The 13,346-nt window shown below is 36.7% G+C and overlaps 1 protein-coding gene across 1 annotated transcript in view; it reads right to left on the minus strand.

Moving 5' to 3' along the window:
- Nucleotides 1-13,346, minus strand: part of LIN9 (lin-9 DREAM MuvB core complex component) — a 39,905-nt gene that overhangs the window by 1,576 nt on the left and 24,983 nt on the right. The window contains exons 7-13 of the mRNA XM_061990161.1: nucleotides 12,776-12,909; nucleotides 11,701-11,817; nucleotides 11,431-11,532; nucleotides 5,927-6,007; nucleotides 1,722-1,847; nucleotides 1,188-1,370; nucleotides 983-1,080 (exon numbers count right to left, since the gene is read on the minus strand). Of these exons, the coding sequence (XP_061846145.1) occupies nucleotides 983-1,080; nucleotides 1,188-1,370; nucleotides 1,722-1,847; nucleotides 5,927-6,007; nucleotides 11,431-11,532; nucleotides 11,701-11,817; nucleotides 12,776-12,909 (841 nt within the window). The remainder of the gene's footprint in view (nucleotides 1-982; nucleotides 1,081-1,187; nucleotides 1,371-1,721; nucleotides 1,848-5,926; nucleotides 6,008-11,430; nucleotides 11,533-11,700; nucleotides 11,818-12,775; nucleotides 12,910-13,346) is intronic.

The raw sequence follows: 13,346 nt of genomic DNA on the forward strand, positions 1-13,346 counted from the left end.
AAATGGAAACTTCACCACCTTCTTTACAGTGTACATCAACCTTGAGTTGAATGCACACCAAAATGTGATTTACAGTATTGATTCTGAGAAGTTTCACCCACCTTTGGGGTTTATTTTTTTGTACTAATGAGAAGTGCGATAAAACAGCATTTGTCAAAAAATATTTCTAAATCAAAAGGCCATCCCTACTACCTTTACAAAAGAAAAACAAATCCATGTGTGCAGCCTCCCCTTAACCTCTCCATATTCATACTGTTACTTTATAAGAAAATACTATTTCAGTATATTTAAGTTATGTGATTTAGCAACATATAACTACAAAAAAAAAATCCTGGTCACAAATTGCCAGAGGCTGCAGTGTCCCCCAGACAAGTATCACCACATTCTTGCTCTTTTTATAATGCTTCCTCAGGCACCTGCTTGTGACAACTGTTGAAAAGTGGCCCACCTAGACTAGATGGGCCTTTGATCTGGTACAATGTGGCTGTTCTTCTATTTCTTGCTTCAAAATATTGCTGATGGAAGCTGGTCAGAGGCTATAACTGTCTCATAGGTCAGCTTTTGATATTTACAGACAAAGGATTGAGTAACTATGCAAAAAGAGCGCTGAAATAGTATTGTTTCATGGTTTAAAGAAATTACGTTTATTAGTGGGATTTCAAAGTCTGAAAATGTTCTAAAATATCTTATTAGTTGTCATAAATGACTGAACAGCAAGAAAAAAGTTGTGGCTTCATCAATTTAGCACTTTTTTTCTTTTCTTTGTTTCTTAATCGTGTTACTTCACTGATAGGTTCAAACAGTAAACTGCTAATTTCCCACTCCATTTAAGAAGATCCCTTTTAAATAGGATCATTCCTAGAAGTAAAAGTTACCACATTAAACCCCTTAATTACAATCAATGTTCACCTCTAAAATAGAGCAAGAAATGCTGCCTGGCACAAAATGTGTAATTAAGAATTAAATATTCAAAGAGTAATACCTGATATTTGAAGAGTCTATTGAATTCTTAATGTCATTTAATGAATCTGTTAGTGATTTAAATTCAAAGGAGTTCAGATCACCTCCTTCTGCTAGACACTGTAGGAGAAGAAAACAAAAAATGTTCTCACAGTTCGGCACAAAGAAACTGACAGAGCTTTAATACCATCTATTTTATAAGAAACTATTTTTTGCAAACATTTTACCTTAATTTGCAGTAATATTGCTGTAAGCCTAGAGATGAGATCAGTTAAATTATCACTCTCAACACAAAGCTGTCCTGTTGTGGAGGAATTTGCTTGCCTGACAATCTCTTGAGCCTCCTCTTCACATCTACGCCTCAGATCTGTTGGTTGGTCAGCAGGCTGGAGGCCCTGGTCAGGAGCAAGCTGCAGAGATATGAGGGAGAGAAAATAAGAACAAAGATCTCCTTCGCATTTGTTGTGTGAATGAAATGAGAAATGACTTCAGAGAGACTCCACAGGTATATAGTACACTGTTGGTTTTTTTTTTTTTTTTTTTACATATTGGTTGTTTCACAAAACCAGCCTCTGGCATCAGCAAAAGTGTACATTTTCTGGTAAAAGAGACCAACAGACAGACAAAGGCAGAGACAGGTAGAAAGAAGGAATCCAATACAGCTGCCATCAATTTAATTTCAGAGCAACTCCCACCTATGCCCTGTTCCTGGGAAATGATTTCTTTTTTTGGGGGGCACACAAAGTCTAGCAAAATCTTACCTCGTAACAATACTGTTGAACTTTATGTAAAACTTTATTTAAGTCTTTGTTTAGCTGTTCTAGATCTAGGACGATAGTTGCGTATCTCCTCTGAAACTCAATGCCAATTGGCATAGAATAGGATTTCTGTGGAAAAGACAAAACATTTTCAAGTTAATGCCATAGTGAACATTTGTCTCTTTTAAACTCATCAAAAGGAATTTTCACTTGAAAGTATTGAGTTGTTTTAAATCCTAGTGTTTAATAGAAAAATGTTAACAGACAAAATATTAAAATGTAGTATCACTTTTTAGAACTCCAAGGGACAACTGTGTAGTAACTACCATGTTTTCATTCTCTTCACAGAGTGCTATGATAATCTGTGGTGGAAATGCTATGCAAAATGACTGTGGTCTGACCTGCTTTCTCCAGAAGTTGAGTATGGCTTCTCTCTACCGTATGAACAGAAAACTATCCTATCAGTAGAAGAACAGTGTAGGACACTGTGGCCACAGCGACCTTGGTGTCAGGATGGGAGGAACGAGTTGTCTAATAAGTTAACACTGAGTCATCCTCAAGTGGCCACTACCTACATTCTGATACATCTAACAGTTTGTCCAAGAAAGAAAGTAACCAGAGCTTATGTAACATATATATTTGGGTAAGGAAGGCTTTCCACAAAAAAAACCTACAAAACAAACCAGAATACACTACTGTTTTCAGAATGTCTCAACAGTGTTCAGACGGTGTTTACAAAACTGAAACAAAACATATAATATAGTATAAAATTTCCTCTACAAATGGCCTCTTGCAATATAAGCTGGATGTATTTCCACTGCTCTCAGTCACATATCTGACACATAAGTACCTCATATAATCAAACCTGTAGCTATAAGATTTTATGTCACAAGATAAAGCAAAATGCAAAGACAAGAGGAGGGTCCAGGTCAAAAACTCAAAATTAAGGTTTCTGTTATCAGTTCAAAGTTCCCCATTAAACTAAATCCATTAAAAGATCTCCAGGGATTTACAAGTCTGGAAAACAAATTAATAAGGCTTTAAACTAATACCATAACTTCAGAAGTCACCTGAAAGCAAACTGGAAACCATCATAAATTTGGTATACTTCCTGCAGCTCTGGAAGATCAGTGATCAGATCCCCTAGTGCAGACTGGCCTACTTCAGGCTAGCTGTGGAGGCTGCAGAGGACTGTAAATTCCCCACCAGAGAGGAAAGGCTGAGGATATTTCATGCTATTGTTGACAATAGAAATATTTCTCAGCACCGGCACTCTGATCCAATATCTGGAAACACTGACAAAGAGCTGAACTGTCAGGCAAAAAATGATGGCTTTCAGTAGATGGAAGTAGACAACATCTATGTCACTGAGCATCTACATGCTTCTCTGGAAGGACCAGCATCATCTTTACCTTGTCTTTAGTGCAGGTCAAGTGAAAAAACAAATTAGCTATCCTTTTTATTTATTTAGATTTGTTTATCCAAATGGCTATCAGAAAGATGTTTACTATGTTATGTATGCAGTAACTTGTTCATAATCTGCAGCCACAACTAGGATTGTGATGTCGAGATTCTTAACTACATAAAAAACGAATAGAAACTGTGCAGTGGTTGCATGTATTGATAACTCCTCTTAGGTCATCCCCCACCTTATGTAAATCCATTATTACTACTGTTGCATAATAATGGACAACATTTAAAATCAGTTCTGATTTGGTTAGTTCTTTCTATTTCCATAAATATAGAACAGAATATATGTCTCTATATAATATATAGAATATATATGTAGAATATTGGATTCTATTTCTATATAAGATTTTTTTTACCAAAAAACCAAAAGCCTTCATGAAAGCATTGCTTTAAACTAAGCAGTGGTATTACTCCAACAACTGTGAAATACAATTGTACAAATTATTATCAAAGTCTGACAAACTACAGAAGAATGAATTCGAAGGATTTTATTTTATTCGTGTATGTTATTGAAGTTCAAGTGGACTGGAGCTGGAAAAAAGATTCTTGTTCAAAGAAAAGACATTTTAAAAGATAAACAACATATACTCAATGGTCCAAACATAGACAGGATTGCCAAGGGACAAAGACCATTAAAAGACAGGCCAAGAATATGGCCCAATAGAATGGCATCACATCCTCTATGTTTATGAGGATGGCCTTGAGGAGTAGCAGAGGTTGCTTTACGATTGCTGGATTATAAAGGAAACCGCACAAGGGACACATTTCAAAAGTATCTCAAAGTCCTTATCTGGGTTACAACTGAGTTAAAATATATAAAATATAAAGTTTCTTCCTGGATCTCTTTCTTCCTCGTTACTTTCTTTTACTTTCATAGAATCATAGAATAGTAGGGGTTGGAAGGGACCTTTAGAGATCATCTAGTCCAATCCCCCTGCAGAAGCAGGTCAACCTAGATCAGGTCACATAGGAGCATGTCCTAATTGGTTTGAAGACCTCCAACGCAGGAGACTCCACAACCCCTCTGGGCAGCCTGTGCCAGGGCTCCCTCACCTGAACTGTGAAATAGTTTTTTCTTATATTTAAGTGGAACCTTTTGTGTTCCAGCTTCATCCCATTACCCCTTGTCCTGTCACTAGCCACTACAGAAAAAAAGGGATGCCCCAACCTCCTGACACCCACCATTTAGATATTTGTAAATGTTAATAAGATCTCCCCTCAGTTTCCTCTTCTCCAGACTAAACAGCCCCAGTTCCCGCAGCCTTTCCTCATATGAAAGATGTTCCAATCCCCTGATCATCTTGGTGGCCCTGCACTGGACTCTCTCCAGAAGTTTTCTGTCCCTCTTGAGCTGAGGAGCCCAGAACCGGACACAGGACTCCAGATGAGGCCTCACCAGGGCAGAGTAGAGGAGGAGAAGAACCTCCCTTGACCTGCTGGCTATGCTGTTCTTGATGCATCATCTTGATGCATTGTGGAATAAGTGTATCAAGGAAAACTCTGATTCTGTGTGTAAACAACAGTACTGGTAATTTATGACTTAGTAGCTGATTTTAATATGTAGTTTCTTGGCAGATGAAGGCTACTGTTATTCCTATGGATTTCCTCATCTACATACAAGTACTGATATCTGCGTAAAAACAAGTAATTTTTTAGTTTGTTTTAAGAAGAGTTGCCAATTTTTCAGTATCAGCTACAGGTTGCAACAGCACGTTTTGCTCTTGCTTTTTTCATCTATTTTAGTTACTAATGCACAACATTGAAAGACAAAATATTTGATGCACATGAAAACAGAATGCAGTAACTCATTGTAACCCTTGAAATACCAAGGTTTTGAAAAGCAGCATCACAGCACAAAAGAAAATTGCCAAGTTATAGGCATAGGGCATTAGGAAGCAGAACAACAGAATACACATGCATAATCACCAAAGGGACAAAGAGGGGAAATCTTACTGCAATAATTTAAATCTTTCAACTTTCAAGTATTTTACAAGGAAAACCCCCACCTTTTTGGTTTCAAGAAGTAAAAAAGACTGCTCTTCCTCCCCACAAACCTTTAGTCCTGTGTCTGTAGAGACAACTCTCTGAATGGATGCTACCAGAAGGTTGAGACTGACAGTGTTCCATTTTCAAGTTGATTGATAGACAAAAGTAACAGAATGGGCACTCTAACCACTTTGATTTACTGAATTATGATTAGATAAAGTGTAGCAAGAAAACTATTCCGCTGATGCTAATTATGCTGTAGCTGCTCTGGTATTTTAATTTTAAATGCCAGTCAAGGGCCGTCAGAGCTTTATATGAAAAAAAAATCTGAACTGAGTTATTGTTTTAGCCAGAAAATGAAATAAGTACTTACCATCCACAAAATAAAATCATAGAATGGTAGGAGGTGGAAGGGACCTTTAGAGATCATCTAGTCCAATCCCCTTGCCAAAGCAGGTCCACCTAGATGAGGTCGCACAGGAATGCGTCCAGGTGGGTTTTGAAAATGATGATGAAGAATATCTTACACTACCAACTTGTATCTAAGATCCTCAAATTACACAGTTATTTCCTTACTTCACAGGCCAACTGACATATGCTATCCCAATTTTGACACTGAGCAGTCTCCAAAGCATAATGCGTTCAAAAGAGAATCACATTTGAAACAACTGACCTCTCTTGTCAGTTGTACCTATTTACATTAGCTATTAAGGCATATCCTGTTTTAAGAACTGAAAAGAGAATATTCTCACCAGCTTTTCTGCTTCTGTATTCATTTCTCTCAACTGCTTGATGTGTTCCTTCTTGATCATGAGGATTTTCGATAACCTGGTCTAAAACAAAGGAACTATTTTTAGAATGAATAAGTCCTTAAGCAGTTTTGAAATGCCATAGAAACCCAAGATAATAAAGTGCATTTCTTTCATCATTAAAAAAACAATCTCTCAGTTGTCCATCAAGTTAAGATGCAGAAATAAAAATTAATTAAAATTAAATGATGGATTTTCCAGAGATTTATAAAGCACTTTCAAGTGCCCTAGGTTGGAGAATACCAAAATCCATCAGCCGAAATTCACTATAGGAAAACTAATATAATTTATGGCCAGCTAGAGGCTGAAGAATCTTTTTTTTTTGCAGCTTGAAGGAAAGCAAAAGGTGTTATCATCATGTACTGCAATTAATATCTCTCACCTTACCATATCTTTTTTCACAGAGTTCTCAGCTGTGCCCGTAGCTGAGCACCAGCCCTTTATGTACACTCCTGCAATAAAACCTGGTATAGAGATTGGACCTATTTTACAGAGAACAACTCTGGGCTTTCCATTTCCTTCTTTCATAACGGGAATATCCTGTTTCCACTTCCATTGGGATTTAACAGGCTGAAGTAGAAATCACTGGGAATACTCTCAACACACATATCACTCCTAAAACTATTTGTACTCTCTAAGGTCCCTGAGAGTTATCCAGTCTCTACTACAACCAGCAACAGTTTTATTACCGGTGTAAACAGAGCCAAGATTTGAAGTTTTTATAAATTTCAAAGGAGGTAACTGCATCCTAGTAGTGGAACATGGGACTGAGAGAAATAGGAACTCCTAGTTCAAGATACACCTGCTTATACATAATCACCTTGTTGATTTTCAGTTAATTCTGAAGGCAGACAGGTTTCTTGACCCCACAAATCCTAACAGAAAGTTGTTCCAGGACCCCTTTCAGCTAATTATGAATCTTTTTTGGAATTCCCATGTTAAATGCATTCTTGTTCACCTCCACATAAGTTTTTCTGCCAAAGCTGTTTTTTGGCTAAATATAGGCTCTCTCTCCTTGTACTTATCCCTGTTTATTCACAGACAGTAAAAGCATCTCTTCTCTATTGGTCTTTCACTAGTCACAACCCAAGCCTTTCTAGTCTCCTCTCCCATAAAATGCTCTTGATCTCCTAAACTCTTGTGGCTCTTTCTGTATCTTTTTTTCCATTCACTCAATTTCCTGAATGTGACCAACAGGAAAGCTCCTGCACCAGTATTCCCAATGATGCACCTGTTGAACGGCATCAATACCTCTGTCTTTCTACCTCAAATACTTTGCCAGATGAACCTTATGAGTGGATGGCAAGCCACATAGAGGCAATACTGCATAGATTATTCACTCTTCCAATTATAGCTGCTCATTTTTGTCCTTATGCTGTCCCCTCAATGTATGTGCTGAGCCAGCACTTACATTTTTGCAGCTACTTGAAGAATCCAATCAGGGAACTGATAATGAAAAAACAATAAATTCAGAAAAGGACAGAAAAAAATATTTAAGATTGTAACTTGTGAACTGGATTATCTCTCTGCTCTGGTTTCTAACATACCACAGAAGTGCTCATGTTAGCAAAAAAACACCTGGGAGGAAGAATAGGACTATATGCCATCTGCCACTGCTGCCAAAATGTTACTCATCAAGCTCTGCCATGGTCACCATCCAGTAACAGCTTAACATGTTTAAGTCTATCTCCTTTGTAAATATGGTCAGTCCTCAGCTTAGTGCAGAATACAGTATTTGTCTCCAAAACTTGCAAGGTATTTGTTACTTAACATTTCTTTAACATTCAGACACATTCAAGGATGATAGATTCAAGTTCTCCAGTACATGAGCTTGGATTTTATGTTATATTCATCCTATTCCCAGATACACTCCAGTGATCAAGGTAATCTGATTCTCTCTACAAGAACTCTGACCTTTCACTGTATCTATGATGTTTACCAATTTTCTCTCATTGGTACATTTTATTAAATAGACTTTCATTTTCATTTACCAGCATCATGAGTGAACACGTTAACTCAGTTCAGCCCTATTTTCCTTGAGAAATTCTTGCCTTTCAGCATAATTCATCCTGTTTACTGTTATAATTTATAGTTCTCATTAAACTAGAAATGAGTTTTTAGTACAATGCTGTCCTGGTTTCATCTGAGATAAGAGTTAATTTTCTTCCTAGTAGCTGGTACAGGGCTGTGGTTTGAGTTTAAGCTGAAAAGAATGCTAATGACATAGGGATGTTTTTGTTACTGCTCGGCAATGCTTGCATACTGTCAAGGGCTTTTCTGTTGCTTGTCCTGCCCTGTCAGACAGTGGCTTGGGGGTGGGTGCACAAGAAGCTGGGAGGAGATACAGCCAGGACAGCTGACCCAAGGGCTATTCCTTACCATAAAGTGCTGTGCCCAGTATATAAACTGGGGAGGACTCTAAGGGAAGGTTGATCACTGTTCAGGCAGTTGTGAGCCTGAAGTTGTGAGCAACTGCACTGTGTACACCTTGGTTAGATTTTTCATTTCCGTTGGGTTTTACTCTGTATCTCTCTGTTATATTTCTTTTCATGACTATTGATATTATATATTATATTCATTGTAGTTATTTCAAGTGTTCTTAACTCTTAATTTTTATTCCCTCCCCCTCCCTCTCCTCCTCATCCCACTGCAAGGATGAGGGTGAGTGAGCTGCTGCACGGTGCTTAGTTGCTGGCTGGGTTAAACCATAACAAATGCTGTTCTACCTTAAAAGAGATGAAGGAACAACCCAATCAGTGTGTTTAAGTTTGCATTTCAGATTTTAGCCAAAAGACTATAAGAACACAAGCATTTGAAAGTAAAGTGTGAAAATAGTCCATAGCATGTTATTGCAAAGTATTCATAACCAGAAAACAGTAAAAAATCCAGTATCCATTTCCAGAAGTTAAATTCTGCTTTGAAGTCTTCCCACAGCAACCAGGAAGACACAATTGCTTCGCTGAAGGTGCTGCACTAACATACCCCCTCTTCTGGACATGAAGCTATCCTGCAAACGATTTCTTTTGTCCTAGAATGTTTCCTTCCCAGTTTAACTTTGTTTGCCCTTCAAAAACAACCAAGAAGGGCTGAGGGCTGGGGGGAGGAAGCTGTAGCTGAACTCTCGGAAAAACATCCTCCAAATGTTAATGCTGACTGAAATGTAAGAATCTTATCTATAGATTTTGACCCGCAATGTAGCCTAGGAAACATCTAAGGACACATTACATATAGCATGTAAGCATGAAAGACTTTTGTTTTAAAATTTCTTACTTGTTCATTGTTGACTTTATTCCTAGCATCATATGTTAATTTTTGAGCCACTCTTCTCCTAATACACATGTTTGTCCACGGTAAAAACCAGAAAGAATAGCAGTCTCTGATGCCAAAATGTAAATATGTAGAAATTAATATAAAAATTTGGAAAAACTAAGACACAATAGTGTAGAAATAGTTGCTACAAATCCCAATGTTTGCTTATAACTGCAAGTTATAGATAAAGAGAATATCCGTAACATTTATTTGTCAGGGTCTGCACCTTATTTTGGACACATTTTCTTTTGTCCAATATCAAATTCAGAATCCATAAAAGAGAACTAAAGGTCTGGGATGAAACCTTATTCAAGGTGTGCTGCATTTTTTCTGTTTTGTTGAAAAGAAAGTTTTCCCATGAAATCGCTTATTCATGGCATCATAAATAATCATATTGCCTGGCAACAGTTCTTTGAAATTGGAATCAAACATTTTCGGATCGTTTACTTCCTGAATCATCATTAAATCAGAATGAGGGCTTTGACCTTTTTACAGTTTCAGTGCGCACAAAAGGCTAGAATGTCTCCAGTGGTCACCTTGAGCATAAAAATACATCTAGACTGGTGAATGCAGTGCAATCAATAACCAGTATTCACCAGCATCATGTATTTAAAACCACAAAATTTCAGTAGCATGCTTAAACTTCTAATAAAAAAGTTGATGCTAAAAATGCTAGATTTAAAAATAATGCACACTCCAATAAATCTTTTTTTAAGCCACATGATTCTTTTTAAATCCAGGTTTTTTATAAAGTTGTTGACATAAACAAATGTCAAAAATCTGTGGGCTGATTTTGTTAAGAAAAATCTTTTAACAATCTTCAAGCAAAGATACGTATCTTTATAAAGAGCCACCACTTGTACTACAAGCAAGAGACCTGTATTTTTAAAACTCAGATATCCTTGTAACAAGTAATAATAGATCACCAAATGTGACTGAGAAATCACTGGTTTTCAGATTTCAAATACAGAAACAATATCATAAATAGACCAACTTGACCTACTAAAAAGATCCTCATGAAGCTTGTAGCTTGTAAAGCTCAGTTCACCTTAATTATCCATTTCCTTGATCATACTTGGTAGCTCAAGAAGATAGCTGCAGATATGGTTTAGCTGCACAAAGAAAGACTCTGTCTTTTCTGTATTGCAATTTGACGTAATTCACCTTACAGCAACTACATTTATTTCTAATTTTCTTAGGTAAGCTAGATGCCAGGCCACCTTTTTCAAGATTTGCTTCATACAACGTGTTTCCCCTAAAAACCTGAATAGATACTTCCATCAAATAAATTCCTTAGGTTGAATGGCCAAAATATTAGTGTTTCATGTGAGCTAAAGACATGACTTGATTCTTTTGACTAATTACATATACTTTAAAATTTGAGAAGCATTTAGCAATATTATTTCTCAGTTCTTAATATTTTAAGCACAGATCAAAGAATTCTATCACAGATCTTCACCTAAGCCAACATGAGCAATTATATTCTTCTGTCATCCTGAAGACTAACTTGCTTCGATGAGTTTTGACATTCAATGAATCTCAGTTTCCTAATGTTATTTGCCTGTGCTCTTCTCCACTGGTGCACAAAAATCACTGAGGAATTAGTTCATAAAGGTGAAGATAAAAAAATAGTTTTCTTATCTATAACAAGTATGTTTGCTTTCAGGGAAAAGTGTGCTGCTTTTCTTCTTCAAGAGGGTAGGACATTACATAAAATACAATATTATAAAGTATATAATAAAGCATATGGGCAAATGTTCTTTGAATAATGTAAGTATATATATATTTAAAAGCCTTAACACAGTACAAGTTTACTTGTTTTTTACTTTTTTTAGACAAAGTAGCAGAGCTGGGAAAAACAAGGCACTTTTGGAGCACTGCTGGGATCTGAAGAGCAGAATATTTCAAAGCTTATGAACAAGTGAGAGAATTAAGAATCTCTTACATTTAAGCAAATGTAATAAAATGTCTCTTTAGTAAAATTTAAGAGAAAATTAACGTATTTTCAAAAGTTAATACGGATATCACCATATCTGTCATAAGTCAACAGAAGGTCATTTAACTGCAGAAGAACTGGTGGAGTAAACACAAAAGGACAACAACGCACAGCAAAACCAAGAGTTGCAATGACCACTTACCACTTGAATGAGGAATTCTACCGGAAAGCCGCCTAGTGTTTCACTATCTGTGCCTGAAATTTTGTTTTTCCATGAAGTTTGTCCTAACAAAGGATCACTGTCCTATACAAGAAAGAATATTTCATTTAATAGCTTATTTTCAGAGGAATTTGCTAAAATTTTTATCCTGACAACCTCAGAAAAATAATCTCAAAAACTTTGAAGGTAACAGCTTCAACACGTATCAGAAACTATTTCAGTGATTAATATTACATGAAGAAAGTAACTTACTGTAATTGGAGACTGGAGTGGTGTATACTGCAATCGGGGAGGTGTCATAAAGAACCTTGAAGGTCGTTGTTTCTGTCCGAAGGCAGCAATTGGCATGGTTTCGTGAGGCTCATTACTCTGCAAGACAGGAAAGATATACTTCAGATTAAACTTCTTTACATAACTTATAACACATAATTTATTTCTGGAACCTGGACTAGCTATGCCCATTACGCCCTAACCCAGCAACATCAAAAGATTAAAGCTTTCCTTCTGGGCTAGCAGGAGTTTCAAAATCATGTTTCCTCGCTGGAGGTTTAAAAGTATTATGGCATCACATCAAAATAAACCTGCAGGAATATTTCCCAAAATCCTATTGGCAAGTTGCAGACAAATCATGACTGAAGAGGAGCTCAGTAAAAGTTCCAAATTCAGATCATGACAGAGACTAGAGCAATTGTGGGCCCTTAGTAGATTCAACACTACACAACATACCAAAGAACATGAGGTTCTCTGAAAAGCTTGCAGTCTAGGTCAGCCTATTTGGCAGGAACAATTTCTGGAGCTCATAAATTGATAAAAAAGCCCATGTGCTAGGAAATGCTACCAAACTGTTTGACCAAAGCAACACCTCCACAGTTAGCTTCCTCATCATAAGAAGTTTAAAAATGAGGTTCAATCAACTCACAATACTTGCTTGCAACTACTACAGGCCTTTCCAGACTTTGGCAAAGTACCAAGGGCCAAGTTTTCTTGAATGTTATGCAAATCCTGCTGGGATCTCATAGCAGAATTTTCTTTGGGATCTTACACTACTCATTTCTTCATATCAACCCCAGGCTATTATAATAACCTATAATAGTAGGGCTTGTAAATTATTTCAGTCTGAGCCATTTGGTTTTTATCCTGTTCCATAAAAATATAAACAGTAGAGGCCCATTCCCCTGGAATTTCCCAGGCATCTGTCATGCTTGTTTGTACTTTATGACAATACCACCTGGATGTAATATTTTGAATTGTCTTCCTTGTGATTAAAGCACACAATTACAGATTTTTTTAATCACAGCAATTTTAAGAATGTGTCATTATTACTTACAAGAACTTCATAATCTGGGACTGTGTGTGTTCCAAGACCTGCCCTGTCAAAAGTCACTCTGTATGTAGCATTAAGAGTGTCTACAGCATCTATTTGTCCAGTGAATAGTCCATCATGGACACCTCGCAAACGTGCTTAAAAAGAAAAAGGAAAACCAAATTAAACATTATAATGTTCTGACACTATGAAGAAAAAACAAGCTTAATAAATCTTTTGCAAGTAACTTTTTGTATATTTAAAACCCACAGATTAAAGGACAAAAAAAATAGGAAAAACCCTGAAAAAGTATTGTATGCAATAGAAATACTACCCATATTTTTTCCAAATTTATCTTCACAAGCCAGGTATTTCCCAAATCTAATCCTTACCATTAGACTTATGTCTAAATAAAAACACTGTTTAATACACAATACCTTCTGACTGACAGATTTTGCAGGCAAAAGCAAATTTCTTGATGATTTTTGCAAATCATTTCTCTCTTATCACTTCCACTGATGACTGTATATTTAGCAAAAGACAATGAGGAATGCAGCTCAAGCATACAGCTCCAGGAGAGTGAGGAGAGGCAGTG

This window comes from Colius striatus, chromosome 2 (assembly GCF_028858725.1).
Source record: "Colius striatus isolate bColStr4 chromosome 2, bColStr4.1.hap1, whole genome shotgun sequence".
Lineage (NCBI taxonomy): Eukaryota > Metazoa > Chordata > Aves > Coliiformes > Coliidae > Colius > Colius striatus.